The sequence below is a fragment of the Delphinus delphis genome, chromosome 9 (assembly GCF_949987515.2).
Source record: "Delphinus delphis chromosome 9, mDelDel1.2, whole genome shotgun sequence".
NCBI classification, from domain to species: domain Eukaryota; kingdom Metazoa; phylum Chordata; class Mammalia; order Artiodactyla; family Delphinidae; genus Delphinus; species Delphinus delphis.
In genome coordinates, this window is record NC_082691.1 from 17,251,244 (window position 1) to 17,270,428 (window position 19,185).

Below are 19,185 nucleotides of genomic sequence, written 5' to 3' on the forward strand. Positions count from 1 at the left end.
ATGAGGGGACTTCCCTGGCAGTCCAATGCAGGAGGTACAGGTTCAATCCCTGGTGGGGGAGCTAAGATCCCACACTCCTCGCAGCCAAAAAAACCAAAACATAAAACAGAAGCAATACTGTAACAAATTCAATAAAGATTTTTAAATGGTCCAAATCAAAAAAAAAAAAAGTCTTAAAAAAAAAACTACAATGAGATATCACCTTAAACCAGTCAAAATGACTATCATCAAAAAATCCACAAACAATAAATGCTGGAGAGGGCGTGTAGAGAAGGGACCCCTCCTACACTGTTGGTGGGAACGTAAATTGGTATAGCCACTGTGGAGAACAGTATGGAGGTTCCTTAAAAAACTGAAAATAAAGCTACCATATGATCCTGCAATCCCATTCCTGGGCATATATCCAGAGAAAAACATGGTCCAAAAGAATACATGCACCCCAATGTTCACTGCAGCACTGTTTACAATAGCCAAGACATGGAAGCAACCTAAATGTCCACTGACAGATGAATGGATAAAGAACATGTGGTACATATATACAAAGGTGTTATTACTCAGCCAATAAAAAGAATGAAATAATGCAATTTGCAGCAACATGGATGGACCTAGAGATTGTCATACTGAATGAAGTCAGACAGAGAAAGACGAATATCATATGATATCGCTTATAGGTGAGGTCGAAAAAAGAAATATACAAATGAAGTTAGGAACTTTGGGATTGATATGTACATACTAGTATATTTAAAATGGATAACCAATAAGGACCTACTGTATAGCACAGGGAACTCTGATCAATATATATCAATATAATAACAACCTAAATGGAGAAGAATTTGAAAAAGAATAAATACATATATACATATAACTTAATCACTACGCTGTACACCTGAAACTAACACAACATTGTTAATCAACTATACTCTAATATAAAATAAAAAGTTAAAAAATGAAAGAAAAAAGAATAGACTCTGAAATGTGGAGCAGAGGTCAATCTCTGCTAAATACTAGAAGAGATTTTTAAACAGCTGCTTTGACAATCATTAGACACTACCACAAGTGTTTCAAACAGGTCATTTAAACAACCCACACTTTATTTTCTAAAAGTTTTTCTGGGCTGGTTAATGTAGCATATTTTCGTATCAGCAAGGTATTCAGTTATGTTTATAACTGGTTAAAGACTGTAGTATCAGGGACTTCCATGGTGGTCCAGTGGTTAAGACTCCGTGCTTCCACTCTAGGGGGCACGGGATCAATCCCTGGTCGGGGAACTAAGATCCTGCATGCGGTGTGGTGCAGACAAGAAAACAAAACAAAACAAAAAACAACAACAAAAAAAGAAAAGCAATGGAGATTTAAATATGAATAAAACTCAATCTCTGCCTTTAAGGAGCTTATGGTCCTATAAAAAAGACAGACATAAACAAATAGATTCAATATACTATTATTAGTAGATGATGCAAAGATGCAGACACATTATACTGAAGACTCGAAGAAGGAAAGACCTGAGCTTTCTTAAACAGAAGTCTCCACTAAAAACGTAACTTCTAAGGTGACATTTGAAAGGTTTTTATTATATCAACACATGTTTATAGAGCAATAATAAAAGCTAATACATGAGTACTTATTACAGATCAGCCACTATGCTAGATCCTAAAGACACACAGTAAATGAAACAGCCAGCATCTCTACCCTCATGGAATTTATGATTTAATGAAAGAGAGACAAGTGAACAAGTAACATCAAGAAAGCAAGATAAAAGCTAGAACAAGAAGTATAGGCTGCAATGGAACACTCAGCAAGAGTACCTAAGGCCATCTAGGTAGGCAGGGAAGGGCTCAGAAAGTGCAGTAACTCGTAGAGGGATGAAATGTTCCAAACAGAAGGAAGGTCTACCTACAGATAAAGAATGCAGCTTGTTCAGGAACTGATATTTCACTATACCTTGAACATAGTTTGAGAGGGAAAGTGGTTAGAAATGAGGCTGGAGATTTGAGCCAGCACCAACCAACATTTAAGAGTTTGTACTTATCCTAACAGCTATAATGAGTCATTGAGGCGTTTTCAGCAGGGAAGAGACATAATTACATTTGTGTTAGAGAAAAATCATTTCAGCCACTCTGGGGAAAACAGATTAGAAAAAGTTAAAGAAGTAAGAGAAACCCAGGGTAAGACATGATCTTGGCATGACCTGGGATCTAAGTAGATACATGAAAAGAAAAGGGGCTTCCCTGGTGGCACAGTGGTTGAGAGTGCACCTGCCGATGCAGGGAACACGGGTTCGTGCCCTCGTCCGGGAAGATCCCACATGCCACAGAGCGGCTGGGCCCATGAGCCATGGCCGCTGAGCCTGCGCATCCGGAGCCTGTGCTCCACAACGGGAGAGGCCACAACAGTGAGAGGCCCGCGTACCACAAAAAAAAAAATAAAAAAAAATAAGAGGATATATTCATGAGCCACCTAACAGGTAGTATCACATTACAATGCAGGGACTGACTCAATATGCGACAAAAGCATGGGAGAGGTCACATATAGTTTCCAAACTTCTTTAGGCCTCCACATAGATGGCAGTACCACTCAGAAATAGGAAATGTTAGAAAAGAAACAGGCTTTGTTTTATTTTGGGGAGTGAAAGAGGGAGAGAAAGGTTAAGAGGCACTTACTGAACTGAGTGCCTGTGAGACCTACAAACAGAGATGCTGATAAGTATTCAGATATAAAAATTCAGAGGCAAGGAGAAAGGATTAGGCTGCAAATATTTATGAGTCCTTGTGTAACTGAGGTAAGAGGAAAGAGAATATTCTGTGGAAAGACAAAAGACACATTATAGAATCTAACCTGCTCGGGAAAGCAGTCAAGACGGGATAAAAGGCAGAGAGCAAAATCATAAGAGGGATCTAGGGACTAGAAAACTTGATTAAGTTACAGAACCTGTCTACCTGAGGAATAACTTAGTAAGAGGAAAGGAGCTTATGGTTAGAGAATAAAATGTCTGGATTTGTGATTTCAGAAGTAGAGCCATTCTTGGCGATTACAAGGTAAAACGGCCCTGGGAAAGGACTCCTGAAATACAGAGAGGTCACTGGACAAACATGAAATCTGCCAGATGGACAAGAAGGGAGAACCAGGCAGCGAAAAGGTAGGAGACAGCACAGTATTCAGAGAACTTCAAGTAGTCTGACATTTCTAAAACCTGAGTTAAGAGGGATCGAGATGAGGATGGAGGAGGAGGGAAGAGTCAGGTCACATAAGTCATGTCTTTATCTGAAATGTAATTCACTAAGAATGAGAGCTGTCTGCTGAAGGGTCGAAGGGCTGGCAGATTTAAATACCTGAAGGGCTGGTAGATTTTTTAAAATTAGTCCAGTTCTAGGGAATAGGAAATGTGAAAGATACAGGGAAGCAGATTTCAAAACAAAAGAGAATGTCCTAATGACTAATGATTACTTAAATAGGTTGCCTTGAAAATTCTTTACTACTAGATAAGTGTCTAAGCAAAACTCCATGCTGGGACTTCCTTGGTGGTGCAGTGGTTAAGAATCCTCCTGACAATGCAGGGAACACGGGTTTGATCCCTGGTCCGAGAAGATCCCACATGCCGGGGAGCAACTAAGTCCATGCACCACAACTACTGAGCCTGCGCTCTAGAGCCCGTGAGCCACAACTACTGAGCTCGCGTGCCGCAACTACTGAAGCCCGCGCACCTAGAGCCCGTGCTCCGCAAGAAGAGAAGCCACCGTAATGAGAAGCCTGCGCACTGCCACAGAGTAGCCCCTGCTCGCCACATCTAGAGAAAGCCCGCATGCAACTATGAAGACCCAAAGCAGCCAAAAATTTTTCTAAAAAAATTACAAAAATAAAAAACTAATGGACGTACATAAATATTTAAAAAAGAAACAAAAAAAACCCTCAATGCTGATCTACCTGTGATGTTATACAAAGAATCAAACACAGCACCACTAAGTCCTGTCCAACTCCAAGAAATAAGGGGCAGAAAAAAACATCACTCACCTCAGTAACAAAAAAACAAACAACCCAATCCAACTGGGCAGAAGACCTAAATAGACATTTCTCCAAAGAAGATATACAGACTGCCAACAAACAGATGAAAGAATGCTCAACATCATTAATCATTAGAGTAATGCAAATCAAAACTACAATGAAATATCATCTCACACCAGTCAGAATGGCCATCATCAAAAAATCTAGAAACAATAAATGCTGGAGAGGGTGTGGAGAAAAGGGAACACTCTTGCACTGCTGGTGGGAATGTGAATTGGTACAGCCACTATGGAGAACAGTATGGAGGTTCCTTAAAAAACTACAAATAGAACTACCATATGACCCAGCAATCCCACTACTGGGCATATACCCTGAGAAAACCATAATTCAAAAAGAGTCATGTACCAAAATGTTCATTGCAGCTCTATTTACAATAGCCCGGAGATGGAAACAACCTAAGTGTCTATCAACGGATGAATGGATAAAGATGTGGCCATATATACAATGGAGTATTACTCAGCCATAAAAAGAAACAATATTGAGCTATTTGTACTGAGGTGGATAGACCTAGAGTCTGTCATACAGAGTGAAGTAAGTCAGAAAGAGAAAGACAAATACCGTATGCTAACACATATATATGGAATTTAAGAAAAAAAAAAAAGTCATGAAGAACCTAGGGGTAAGACAGGAATAAAGACACAGACCTACTAGAGAATGGACTTGAGGATATGGGAAGCGGGAAGGGTAAGCTGTGACAAAGCGAGAGAGAGGCATGGACATATATACACTACCAAACGTAAGGTAGATAGCTAGTGGGAAGCAGCCGCATAGCACAGGGAGATCAGCTCGGTGCTTTGTGACCGCCTGGAGGGGTGGGATAGGGAGGGTGGGAGGGAGACGCAAGAGGGAAGACATATGGGAACATATGTATATGTATAACTGATTCACTTTGTAATAAAGCAGAAACTAACACACCATTGTAAAGCTATTATACTCCAATAAAGATATAAAAAATAAATAAATAAATAAACATCACTCACCAATTCTACACCTATTACTCCTGCACCAATGACAACCATCTTTTCTGGAACTTTTTTTAAAGACAAAGCACCTGTAGATGACACTACTGTATCTTCATCAATCTGTAATTTTAAAAAAAGATACAATCAAAATTATTTGGAAAAACCTACTGATTATAAACTGTGATCTCACTCAGTATAATCACTAGAAATACTAAGTCATTTATTTGCTTTGAGCTACTTACAACTTTTATCCATAGACTCAATTTTAACAAAACCCATTAAAAATGCTCACTTAAGGGCTTCCCTGGTGGCGCAGTGGTTGAGAGTCCGCCTGCCGATGCAGGGGACACGGGTTCGTGCCCCGATCCGGGAAGATCCCACATGCCACGGAGCGGCTGGGCCCGTGAGCCATGGCCGCTGAGCCTGTGCGTCCGGAGCCTGTGCTCTGCAGTGGGAGAGGCCACGACAGTGAGAGGCCCGTGTAACGCAAAAAAAAAAAAAAAAAAAAAAATGCTCACTTAAAAAAAATGCTCACTTAAAAATTTATCATTCAGCATTTCAAAACAAAATGGTCAATTTCAACTTCATATTGAATTGAAATATATCTTAATATACAGTGTTCTATTTCTGGTCACGATCACTGGAGAATAAAGACAGGCAATTTTCCAAAGCTGAATGACTGTCAACATATAGTACTTCAGTCAGAGACCTGTCATTCAAAGATCATAAAGAGCATAAAGTCGTTTATAAAACATATTTCTGTAGGAAGGTTGTGACAGTTGTAAAACATGTAAATACCGTAATTCCAGGAAAAGGAGTGACTTCTGAACCTGTGGCTATAAGAATGTTCTTTGTATCAATAACTTGAGTGCTGCCATCGGCTTTCGTAGCGGTGACCTGATTTTTCCCAGTTATCTTTCCATATCCATTTACATGAGCAACCTTTATAAAATAATGTTTATAAATTCACAAAGTTTAAAATAATTTTTTGGAGTAACAAATATGATTAATAAGAAAAAACTATTAAATAATTTATCCAATACAAAATACTTCCCTACTTAGTAATGCTACGTATGGAACAGCAAACGTTTTGTTATATGTATCAGGGAAATCTATTTCAGGTTAACATACTGTTTTAAATTAAATATTCTCCAGCAGCCAAGTTCTAATAACATCACTGTGAGCATAAAGCAATGTTAAGGTGTATATAAAATAAAGCAAAAATTTGAACATTAAACACACTGACCTTATTCTGTTTGAATAAGTGGGCAATTCCACCCGTTAAAGCTTTTACTGCATTACTCTTCTGCTCCATCATCTTCTCTAAATTCAAGCGAACTTCAGACACTGTAATTTGTTAAATAAATCTTTAGTCCATAGCTAAATTCCTGGAGCAATGTGTGATATTTTTCACTAATCAAGGTCTAAAAAACTGCAGCCTAATACTTACAGAACTGTATAAAAGGCAGTATTAAAAATATTTAATCTAATAACTGATACAATAATCGTAGCTGGCAAAAGGCAAACAGCATCCTATCACAATAACAGAACCTATTACACACTGTAAAGAGTCCATCTTCAGGAAAAACCAAGTCCAAAATAAAACATTATACCCATTATGACAATATATTCTCCAAAGACCTTATGATAACTATAAATCTGGAAGAGATTTAAATTTAAGTATTGATAAAAATGACAAAGTAAAACATCACTGGAAATTGCAAACAAAAGGGTAAATTTCATGAAACTACTAAAAATACACATTTGAAAACTTCAAATACAGAAGCTTAATATAAAAGAATTTAATAAACTAGATTTTACTCACTCATTTAATTCAGAAGAAAACTCTGAAGCAACTCAGAAGATAAAGAAACTCAAACTCAACAGAACATTACATGTAATACCTCAGAAATCAGCTCATGCAACCAACACATTATCTTAAAGATGAGGAAAGAGAGGCCCTGAGAGATTTGATTTACCTAAAGTCACAGAGCTAGAACCTGAAGCTTTACCTACAATGCACGTCTTTGACTAACCCTGTCTCTTCTTTCCTTTGTGGGTACAGAAAGTGAGTTTTGATTTTACTTTTCATCTAGCTTAATATATTTGCTTTAATGTATATACATCACTCCTATACCTTCCTGCCTGCCTACACTACAGCCCAATCTTTCAGAAACCTACCGCTACAAAGAAATAAATGAAGGAAAATCAATTAACACACTCCCCCTTCAAGCAAGGTGTGTTTTGGCCCCTCCTAGAAGGAAGATATATCTATATCTCTATATATTTCTATATCTATATCTATATATTATATATATCTGTAAACAACAATAACTGGAGAAGAAGGATGAAATGAAAACAGTCCAAAAAGAATGGCAGGAGATATGACATAACAAATTAAAACGTTATGAAATGTCCTTCTTTTCCACTATGCTGCATCCTTCCCCCTCTCCCTGCATCTCTTTCCACTACCAACAACTTAAGGAGACTTTGCTTCCTTCACCATTATTTGCCCATGGCACTCAGGAATCCAGCACCTCCCAATGATCTCTAGGTTTCAGGGAAATAAAAACTGACTCCTCTCTCCCTCCCTCCCTCCCTCCCTCTCTCTCTCTCTCTCTCTCACACACACACACACACACACACACACACGTTAGCAAAGAAACACAAGATGTCATAGTAGGAATATGAATTTAAGCCTTCTTTCTTAAATAAATCTTCTCACATTAAGATCTTTTTCTTACTCTTCCCTCACTGAACATATATTACACACTCATGAGACACAAGTCAAGTTAAGCCAGAAGAGTCAAGTTAAGTGATAATATTGCTAAATATGAAAGGTATACATACTTTCAATTCCTCTAGATGCAAAATCTTTTCCGTGGGCCATATGGTAATAATGAGAGTTATTCAATAAAGCCTAAAGGAAATAGACTCAATTATCAAATTTCACAAACTATATATAATCAAAAACCACTTACAAAATGACATTCTCTACGTGAAACAGCATATAGGACTACACCAATTCAGTTTCTGTTCTTACATAATTAATCTAAGACAAACAATAACGACTTAAACGTTCAACAAACAAGAATGAAAAAAACTACTTTCTTTAAAAGCAATGAATTAAATACACACTTCAGAAAGGCAGGTTAAAAAAGCAGTCATATTTTCATATATAAAGGGCCTAAAAGAAGAATTTACTACCTATTATCTGTTTCACTGTAAAGGAAAGCTAAAAAGAAAAAAGGTGGAACATCAGAATCTGTCATCAAAGCCTAGCTCAAAGGCTAGGCATTCTGAGACAAGGAAGGTATTTCAGGAACGTATGGCAGACTGATGACAGTACTCTTAAGTTTTAACAAGGGAAAAACGTGTTTTTATCATCCCTGGTTTATTTTTTAATAACTGTATTAGTTTAATATTCTAATCTCAATATATCCTTCTAGCTGGTGGCTAATGAAAAAATTTCTGCACTGCACAAAACATATGCTCACCTTAGAAGGAATACAACCAACGTTCAAGCATGTTCCACCGAGTGTCTCATTTTTCTCAACGCAGACGGCCTACAACCAAAGAAAACATTATTTACTGCACATAACCTGCAATGTTTCGGTTCACTAAAATTCCAAATGTATCTGTCTTAATTCTTCTACAAAACATGCTACTGAAGCTGTGTTTGTGAGAATGAAATAGACTCCTTTATAATTTATTATTTGAATAATACTAACCCAAAAGCAAATTATTCTATAAGATATTTTTGTTTAACAACCAAATACATGTTTTTGGCTCTATTACTGTATCTTCCAAAGTGTGATTAGAAGCCAAAACAAAAAAGTATTGGGGGGAGGGGAAAAATAATGACTTCACTTTGCATTTCATGAAAATACTACAATCAAATAAACTCTCTCTCTTCATTAGTCTCAGGCCTAAATATAATTTATAGAATTAAGAAAGTATTTACCATTATTAATTACCTGCAAAGTACTTTGTGAATGTGATCAACTCTTGCCAAATGAAAAGGAATCAACACGTAGTCTGAGCCTAAACCTTACCTTGAAGCCTAACTGGGCAGCTTTAATAGCAGCAACATATCCTCCAGGACCAGAACCTATCACTGTTACATCAGCATCAACTACAATAAAAGCAAATTGATACAAAACAATAAATTGCTTAATATTGACCAAAAACAGTACATTAAAAAAAAATCTTACATTTTATACCTCCAAGAAAGTACAAATAATCAGCATTTTCTACACAGTGCTATTCATTCCTAGGTACCTGACGTTCTTTGACATAACTGAAAATGGCACAGATTTTTAAATTTTGTTTTCTATTTATTCATTACAGCATACAAAAATATAACTGAGTTTTGTACCCACTGACCTTGCTAAATTCCATAGTTTCATAACAGACAGGCATTTACTAACACATCTGTATGAAGGAAAGAGCCTGAGCTTTGGATTCTGACATAGCTGGCTTCAAATCTCAGCTCCTGTCACTTATTAGTTGTGTGACTAAGTGACCTCATTTTTCTGTCACATAGGAACAATAACACTGTCTTAAATGATTGATGTTTGGATTAAATAAGATAATTTTGTATAATACTTTAGTTCTCTCAATAAATTTAAGACTGATTATATCCTTTTCAGGTACTTAACTTCTAAGATATCAGGGGGAAAACTCTGCTTCCCTATAATGCATGGCAAATACGTTTTGAACTTTATTTGAATAACGATACATTTTGTATAGTTTAAGATAATAGGCTAAACAGAACTCAATGAACTATTCTGGACATTTATCATATAAAGATAAGAAACTGAAAATTAACTTTGATCAGCAGCCTGAGGAATATAATAATTATGATACAAATATAAAATTAAGTCCAATTATTCCCATTCGCCTCAATCCAACATCAAATAAATCAACAATAACTGTTAAGAGTTAGAGACAGTCTCCCTTCTCCACCCCCCCAACTGTCATTGCAACCTAGCATTTAGCAGTTTTTAACACACTTTCACATATATTATCATGTTTTTCCCAGAACTTCCTAGGAGGAAGGTGAGGATGGCATATATCCGATATATCACAGATAAAAAACACTAGGTTCAGAGAGGTCAATTAACTTGCCCAAGGTCATCTAGCAATCGTGTGGCAGAGACAAAATTAAGTTTTCTGTCTCTCCTTCCAGTGGTATTTCCATTATTCAAACTACTCCATTCCTCCGTTTCACCCATCCCCAAGGGCAATAATCAAGCTTTATAATAACTAGCTATTTGACCTTAGATGAGTAATTTAACCTGCTTCAGCCTCAGTTTACTCATCTGCAAAATAAACAGTACAAGAAAATCTACCTCATAGGGCTGTAATACAGAATAAATAATGTATGCAAATAGCTTAGCATAGTACCTGGAACGTACATAGTAAGTATTCACTGTATAGTAACTATATTCTGACCTACAAAGACAGCAATTTTAATTTATCATCATCCCTCCCCCACAAAACCCACACCTCCTAGGGGATGGGAGTGTAGTATCATTCAGAAGACCTTTGCTGGCCTGAACAGAATCAAATAACCTCTATGATGGACGACAACTAACAAGTTAGCCAACCCATTTATCCACAAAATCTAAGGATCGTCCTACTGAATAAATCATAGTACTGATTCTCCTTGGTTATGTCAGATGATAATTAGGATTACTCAATACATGAAAAAAATATAGCTGGTCCAATACATGATAAAAGTATTGCTTCAATTTCTACTGATCCATTTATGCTTTTTGGCCACAATGCTTGGTTCACTCATTCACGTTCAGAATTAAGTATGTAATAAAATGTATTTCTATTTTCAAATCTTGAACCAAATCAGGACCTAAACAATATCCCTTAGTTTGGGTCCTAATTTTTAATTTCACAGTAATCTAAATACAAGCTCCAAAACATGTTTCTTTGCTGATTTTTTAAACATTTTTTTGGTTATAATATACATGTTTGTTGATTAAACACAAAAAATCCAAAATACTTGCATTTTATTTCCCAATTTACTGTGTCATCTTAGGTCTTTTTAAAAACCGTAGAAAATACCAAGAAATAGTTCGCCTTGCACTGAAGATACTAAGTGCACCATTCCATCAGAATCCCACTAAAGTGCTAGGAAGCACAAAGATGAAGGGAAAAGGAAGTCTTCATCTGAAGATTTGTCAACTGGAAGTATAGAAGGGTATGATCCAATGCAAAGGTTCAAAAATAAGCTATTATTTAGGGGAAGTACACCAATGTCTGCAATTTACCTTGAAACGCATCAGAAAAGTAAGAAGAATGAATGGATACGTGTATGGATGAACAGATATGTGATAATGTAAGTATAGTAAAATGTGAAGAATCCATAGGTATTCACTGTAAAATTCTTGCAACTTTTCTAAATGTTTGAAATTTTTCATAATAAAATACTGGAAAAACAAACCAGCTAGCTTTCACCTTTACCAAAGGCTGCTTGTAAGTAACAGTTTACAATACCTGATTCTGACTCACCATCTCCTTGTCAAGAAGCATTTCTCAATTTTAAAGTAGTTTTAAAAATCAGGGTATAGAAAAGTAGTTAAACCAAATACATTAATTTAGGGAACACTTAATATATAATTTTACAAAACTAGCATCAGCCTTTAAAAGTGAAAAAGAAAAACTGAAAAGGATATACAAATTGATAGCATAAGAGAACGATGACTAAGCCAAAATGGCAAAAGACAGCTGGATAGCAATCTTCATTTCAGGTGGCAGTAAAATGCCAGGAGAAAGCTATCGGGTTGATACTTTAAGAAATACTGGGGTACAATAAGAGGTGACTGACTTAATTAGTCAAAGCCATGAAATGAACCGAAAGAAAAAGCAGGAAGAACTGCTCTACAAGTTACTCTACAAATGTTACTTATTATATCATTATGAGGAAACTAGGGATACCACATTATCAAGGCTACCACTGAAATAAAGGTGTCCAGTTACAAACCAACTGTAATCAACAAATTACAACACGTTTTAGGAAGTCAGTCGGCAATATTATCTGCCACTTGGATAATTTACATGCCAGGCAGTGAGCTAAATGCTTCCTGTTGTCTTATTTAAGCCTCGGCACATATCTGTTACACAGTTATTATTGCCATTTAACAGGGAGAAAATAAGGCTTGAGGGTAACGAAACAACCTATATAAGGTTGCACAATTAGTAACTGATCCAGCCAGGATTCAAGCCATATTCTTTAGATTCTGAAGCCTATGCTCCTACACCATTATGCCTCTCAAACACTCAGATGATCCCATAATCTCCAGGTCAATCAGGAACTCCAACTAAAATGACACGAAGCTCTTCATTATCAGAATGAAATCAAATTTCATGAATGCCTACCCTATGAGGAAATCATCACTACCTTCAAAAACTTTATGTTATAGTTAGGGGAAATAGGCACATATCAAAATGTAGATAAATCAAGATTATTTTTAAAACAAACAAAAAAAGGAATAGGAAAAGAAATATAAGGCAGTAATTATTAATTACCAATTTCACTAAATGAGTATAAGAACTACTTGTTGTAATGTATATTTGTTGTTTTGTTGATGGGGGGTGGGGGGGTCTGTTTTAAAATCATCAATAGCCTGGGACTTCCCTGGCGGTCCAGTGGTTAAGACTCTGCACTTCCACTGCAGGGGGCACTGGTTCAATCCCTGGTCGGAGAACTAAGATCCCACATGTTGCGTGGTGCAGCCAAAAAAAAAAAAAAAAACCACACCCAAAAAACAAAACAAAAACTACAATAAAATAATCAATAGCCTTAATCTTCAGTCTATTTCCATAGTCACATCCTCTACCTGTGATCACCCTAAACAGTTCAGCTTCAAAGAAAATCTTGAATTCTAATACTTTTACTTTCTGATGATAAACCTACAACCCTCTAGTCCATAACGAAAGAGAAACACAGTAAAAGAAGAAAGGATTTGAAGTTAAACAAACCTGAGTTCAAATATGAGCTCTACCATCTCTTAAATTCTTGGGAAAATTATTTAATCTCTCTGCGCTTCGATGCAACATAGGCATAACAGTGACAGTAATATCTACATCCCGGGTAGAGAGGTGAGAGATAAGGTATGTCAAGATCCTGGGAGAATGCCAGGTGCACACTGGGCACTCAACATGTTTCTTCCCTTCTCAGATCCTCCTCCCAATTTTGGTCCTGCAGCCTCTAGTCCCCATCCCCACCCTCCTCGGCTACCACGATGTTACCTCCTGCCAAAACCCAACTAGGACTTTATTCTCTTGCTCCTCGTTGGTTTCCCTGCCTCTTGGTAGATAAAATCCAAGTTCCTATATACACATCTAAATCTCTTAGATAGCTATTTCTCCAGCCTCATCTTCCACCACATTCTGCTTATCAACCAATATCATGCAGCTTAAGCTTCAGCAATAATGAATTACTGGTACCTTACATGCACAGAATTGGGCTGGTCCACCCACATACATTCTGGCCCATCTACCTAGAAATAAATACTGACAGCAAGTATTTCACATTACAGACACAATTCTAAGCTCTTGGACTACCAATGAACGACAGAGCCCTGGTTCTTACAGTCTAACGAGAGAAAAAGTTATTACAATAAAAACTCTGATCTGCAACCAAAACGAGCTTTAAAAACAACTCTGATTATATCATGTCCCTGCTTAAAACACTTCAACGACCTCCAACTGCCCTTAAAATAAAGAGTTAGGGTCTTCTGTAACCTGGAGAAGTCAACCGTCAACACATTTCAGCCACACTGGTCCTTTTCGGGCTCCTCAAATGCACTATGCTCCTTCTCGCATCGAAATATTCCCACATACACGTCTTTCTGCCTGGAACACCTCCTCCCATACCCACTCCCACCCCAACCCTTTTCAGATATCATCATTTCCTTAGAAAATAACTGTGGCCATTCCTGATCCATATACAGATATCATAACTCCCAATGCTCAGTTGGGAGCACTGGGACTCAGTGGAGTCCTTATCACAATTATTTGTTGGATGTTTATATTCCCCAGTGGACTGTAAACTATACAGCTGCATCTTGTCTGTCCTGTTCACTGTTGTATCCCAGCAACTAGTCCAATAACTAGCACACAGCAGATACTCCATATTTGTTGAAATAACGAATGAATAAATTAACATAGCAAATGTGACTGATGAAGGGCTGTAAGTCTATTCCTGTCACGAAACAGGTCATATCAACAACAACACACAATACTTTTCAAATCTTGATGAATTTGGTTCATATTCAAACACCTCCCAGATGCTGTAACAGGGACTGTATCATAATACGCTTGAACTCCTCAAGTTGGTCAAGCAATACTCATGTAACGAGGCAAGCCAAACAAAACAAGGATAAAGAGCGTAAGCTCTAGAGTCAGAAGAATTTTCCCAGCTCTGTCATTTCCTAGCTAAGCTCTCTCGACTCAGCTCCTGCATTCACTAAATGGGGAAAATAGCAGCACACACCTGGTAGGAGAGCCACAAGGATTAAAGACTGTGCCTGAGACAGAGTAAGCCCTCAATGCATCAGTTAATATCACTGTTGCTGCTGGGTACTCACTGTGTACCAGGCATCACACTGGATGCTTGTGATGGAGCATAACTAAAACAGACATGGCCCCAGAGTTTATTCAGTAAATATGCACTGAGTACCTACTGTACCATTTTTGGTGCCGAACAGTCACAAATCAGTCCTTGCCCTAATGAAGTGTGCACTCTTGAGGAAAGTACAGACATTAAATAAACACCTCAGACAAATATAAGTATGTACATAAAACACTTCTTACTTCATGCAACCAAAGACTTCATGCACGGAATCTACATGGGTACTAAGGGATTTATAATTTACTCGATGTCAAGGGATCACTAAATTATTGGATTCATGAGTGCTCAGTTATCCCTGTAACATTACAATCTAAGTTCCTGCCCAGGGACTGCCTGGCAAATAGAAGGTACTGAATAAATCCTCCTTGAATATGTAATACCAAAGGTGCAGAATGAACCATGAAAAGTCCTTACTTGCATGCTCTAGAAGAGAAAATCTAATATTTCTCCTGCTGAGCTGAGAAGAATAAGTAATAACCCCATTTAACAAAAGAGACAAAGAGGGGCTTCCCTGGTGGCGCAGTGGTTGAGAGTCTGCCTGCCGATGCAGGGGACACGGGTTCGTGCCCCGGTCCGGGAAGATCCCACATGCCGCGGAGTGGCTGCGCCCATGAGCCATGGCCACTGAGCCTGCACGTCCGGAGCCTGTGCTCCGCAACGGGAGAGGTCACAACAGTGAGAGGCCCGCGTACCGCAAAAAAAAAAAAAACAGACAATTTCAAATACTCCACAGTCTTGGTAATGGGAGGCCAAAGTATCTTACTATAAACCCATTAACTCCCTGTTTTAAATACTTTAAAAGATAAAGTACATATCCTTTACAGAAACTTCAAAAATATAGAAAAGTATAAAGAAAAAAGTATTCATAGTCCATAGCTTCCTTTCAGGGTACATTCTTCTAATCTTTAAAACGTGCTTTTGATAAGCCCACCAAGATTTTCATTCAGCATGGAAAAAGATTTCTCACAATTCTAAACAGTGTTAAGTGACTAACACACTCAATCTTACCCAGTGGACAGAATTAAGTTTTTTGGGGTTTTTTTTGACCACACAGCACAGCAGGCAGGATCTTAGTTCCCCTACCAGGGATCAAAACCCATGCTCCCTGCAGTGGAAGTGCCTAACTTTTTAAGTGTAAACATATAAAATCGCTCCTCTGCCCAACACCCTTCAGTGGTTTCCCCTCACACTTGGGAGTAAAATCCTGGCGAGCCTTATAAAACCCTCCATATCTGATCCCTGCCTAACTCTCTGATTTTATACTCTATGGGTCTCTGCTCTACCCACACCAGCCTTCTTGCAATTCCTTAAACCTCACAACTGAATTCTCACCTCAGACCCTTCTCACTGCTGTTTCCCTCTGCCTGAAATAAACTTCTCACTCCCTCACTTTACTCAGACCCTTACACAGAAAAGCCCTGACGCCCTATCTAAAATAGCCTCCTTACCTCCCAATTACCAGCTTTCGTTTTCAAAGACCTCCCCAAATATTTCCCTGTTACTTGTGTACTGTTTGTCTTTTACCCCCAGACTATAAGTTCCATAACAGTAGGGCTTTGCCTCATTCACCACCCAGAACACACTAGATGCTCAATAAACATTTAAGTGAATAAACATATGAACAAATGAATTCTATGACCGATTACTTTATTATTAGTTACTCTACCATTCACTTGCTTTTACATTTAAACACAAAGGAAATATGACTTAATATAAGGAAAACCTGTTTTACTAAGTACTTACTTGGTTGATCTGCATAAGTTCTCAGTGGCACTGCAGAAACTCCTTGCAGACCATGAGATATTCGATTGAAATGGCCTCTCTGAAACAAAGAAAAGAAATGTTCCTATTATGTAAAGTATGATTTCAAAATATAGAACTCCTGAACGTCCTTGAAAACAATGAGTTAAGGCAAATGTATCAAGCAATGATTATTAATGTATCTTCCATTGCCACAGAGGTTACACATCAATTTCTCCTCTTCTGTAAAAACAGTCAGCTTACCACACTTTTCATTATGAACAGTCAACATCCCATTTCACATTTAACCTAACTAAAACATGTTACTCAATGGTGTTAAGTTTTATTAAATTTTCAGGAAACATGGCTAACTTTTGGTGCCAGGGATCATTTTAATGTCATAACTAAAGCATTCAAAGTTCTAGCTTAAGTACTTGGATAATTTCATTATGCAATCCTTTTACACGTGATCCATGTACAACCTATGAAATGTACCTGAACCGTCCAACAGGAATAGAAAATGAGACAAAATACCTTAGAAAAATGCACCAAGTAATGTACTCATATTCAAGAGCTACTACGGTTTTACAAACTGCATCATAATCTCCACATCAACCTCTAAATGTGGATGGCTACTATTTCCTAAGAACAGTGAGACACAAAGGAACAAAGCAAATAGCTCCTATCACAGAAGGCAAATGGGAAGCAGTGACAAAACCTACACTGAGCTAGTAACGTTGTCTATTTCGAGGCAATTCTTGCACCTGAGGTCAGGACAGCGGTCCAAAGAACAGCAGAATAAATATCAATCCTGAGTTTTAGTCCCAGCTCTGCCTTTCACTAAAAGTACAACTCCTAGCATGTTACATTAACTTCGGAAAACATAAGCTACTCATCTTTGAAACAAAGGAGTCTGACTACTGTATTATTTTTAAGGTCTGCATCAATATTGTAACCAGGCACCATCCCACATATATACACTTTGGCTGTATTCGGTACATAAATGAAAAAGGAAAGCTTTCCTGAGAATAACCTGTTACAATTAAAAATACGAGCTTCTAAGAGGGAAGTCAATGCACACTAGCTTAAAACTGCAAACACTGAAGGGACCTTCAAGGAATTCCTAGGGCTACGTGTTAGGGCTGACTCGGTCTGGGTCTTTCAAGCGGTGGCCCAAGGTTACCTGTCCACTACAGAAAAGCCACTCAGGGCCGGGCCGACGATGAGCAAAAGTTATGAAAAAGAGTCGACCATATGGGGCAAGGTAGACTCATACTTCCTCCGCCAAGGGGGCAAGGCCTACGTGCGACCGCCAGGCCCCACGGCCCAAGCTTGGGAGGGAACTGTGTGTGACTGCTGGCCGTCATACAACCAGCGGGGCCTCTCCACCGCCCAGGCCTCTGCCTCCGAACCGCTGCCCGGTCTGAGCCGGTTCAGGGGTGGAGCCGCAGCTGGTCCCGGCCTAGCCGCCGGCGTCTCCCACCCCCACCACTTAGGCCGCGTCCCGGACCCCGTCACCGGACCTCTCTGTGCCTCGGGCTCAGCACGACCCCACCCAGTCGGCCCTCACCTTAGCCAAAGAACAGTACACACGACTCCAGCTCTGCATCTTGCCGCTGGACTTTCCTTTCCGCCAAAAGCTTTCACCTCCACTAAGCGTCTCCGCCGCCTCGCCAAGGTCTCCCCGCGCTGCGCATGCACGAGCGCGGCCTACGTCATCGGTCGGGCGCCGCGCGATTGGCCCGCGCCGTGCGGACCAGACAGGCTCGGCGTCGTACAGTGTCGTAAGAAGCGGAGTGCTTTGGGGCAGCGGGGAATGAGGGATCGTTCTAGGGGAATGAAAGTGTCGGGAGTTGCAATGTGATCTTATAGAATACTTGAAAGGCGTTTGCTATCGTAAAGCTATCGTTTGCTTAAAGCACACTACAAAAAGTAAAGTTTCACCAGTTCTTGATGCTGCTAGGCTGAGGAATCTCAGCACTTTCCGGGCACTATCTCACTTTATCCCTAACTATAGGAAGGATTCTGAGTATTTCTACTTCTTGGATGAGGCCCTGAGAGGTTAAACAACACCCCCAAGGTCTCACCAAGGACAGACAGCTGCAGCCCTGAAGTCAAAGCCTTTAGTCTTAATTACTGCTTTATAATCTCTCCCTCAGTTCAAATGCCGTGTAAGAGATGGGGTCAAAGACTGTGGTATCACCGGCATCCTGCTCTAAGTAACTAAGCTAACTGTCAATGTTTAGAAAACACACTATCTTCTATCTCCTCAGGTGGGAAACACACCTCCCTGTTGAAGCAAATTAGAATGGGTGGGGGGTGGGGGTTGATATCATACTTTTTTAAGAGACACTGAAAACCATTGTCTTCAGAACTGAGCACGGAGATCTAAGGTCTGATCCTTGCTTTGCAATAACTCTGTATAGCGTGGATAAAACTTAATTCTACATTTCTTGAAAGTTTACTGCCCACGCACTGTGGATTTAGATACTAATTAGAAATTCATGGGAGTTCCCTGGCCGTCCAGTGGTTAAGACTCCACATTCTCACTGCCAAGGGCCCAGGTTCATCCCTGGTTGGGAAACTGAGATCCCATAAGCCTAAGCCGCGCAGCATGGCCAAAAAAAGAAAGAAAAGAAAAGAAAAAAAGAAATTACTCCTTGCTGAGGTAAGCTGTTTCAGAAGAGAAGATATGAATGATATTTACTGTTTGTTATAGAGGCTACCACTTTGTACTCAATATCCATTCTCCCTCTTCTTTCCTCTGTA

The 19,185-nt window shown here is 38.8% G+C and overlaps 1 protein-coding gene across 3 annotated transcripts in view; it reads right to left on the bottom strand.

Annotated features, from left to right (window-relative positions):
• Nucleotides 1-18,110, bottom strand: part of DLD (dihydrolipoamide dehydrogenase) — a 51,586-nt gene extending 33,476 nt beyond the window's left edge. For all 3 annotated transcript variants that reach the window (XM_060020244.1, XM_060020243.1, XM_060020242.1), the window contains exons 1-8: nucleotides 17,987-18,110; nucleotides 16,420-16,498; nucleotides 9,077-9,156; nucleotides 8,519-8,587; nucleotides 7,872-7,941; nucleotides 6,268-6,368; nucleotides 5,820-5,963; nucleotides 5,040-5,141 (exon numbers count right to left, since the gene is read on the bottom strand). In XM_060020244.1, the coding sequence (XP_059876227.1) occupies nucleotides 5,040-5,141; nucleotides 5,820-5,963; nucleotides 6,268-6,368; nucleotides 7,872-7,941; nucleotides 8,519-8,587; nucleotides 9,077-9,156; nucleotides 16,420-16,498; nucleotides 17,987-18,025 (684 nt within the window). In that variant the 5' untranslated portion in view covers nucleotides 18,026-18,110. The remainder of the gene's footprint in view (nucleotides 1-5,039; nucleotides 5,142-5,819; nucleotides 5,964-6,267; nucleotides 6,369-7,871; nucleotides 7,942-8,518; nucleotides 8,588-9,076; nucleotides 9,157-16,419; nucleotides 16,499-17,986) is intronic.
• Between the last annotated feature and the right edge of the window lie 1,075 nt (nucleotides 18,111-19,185).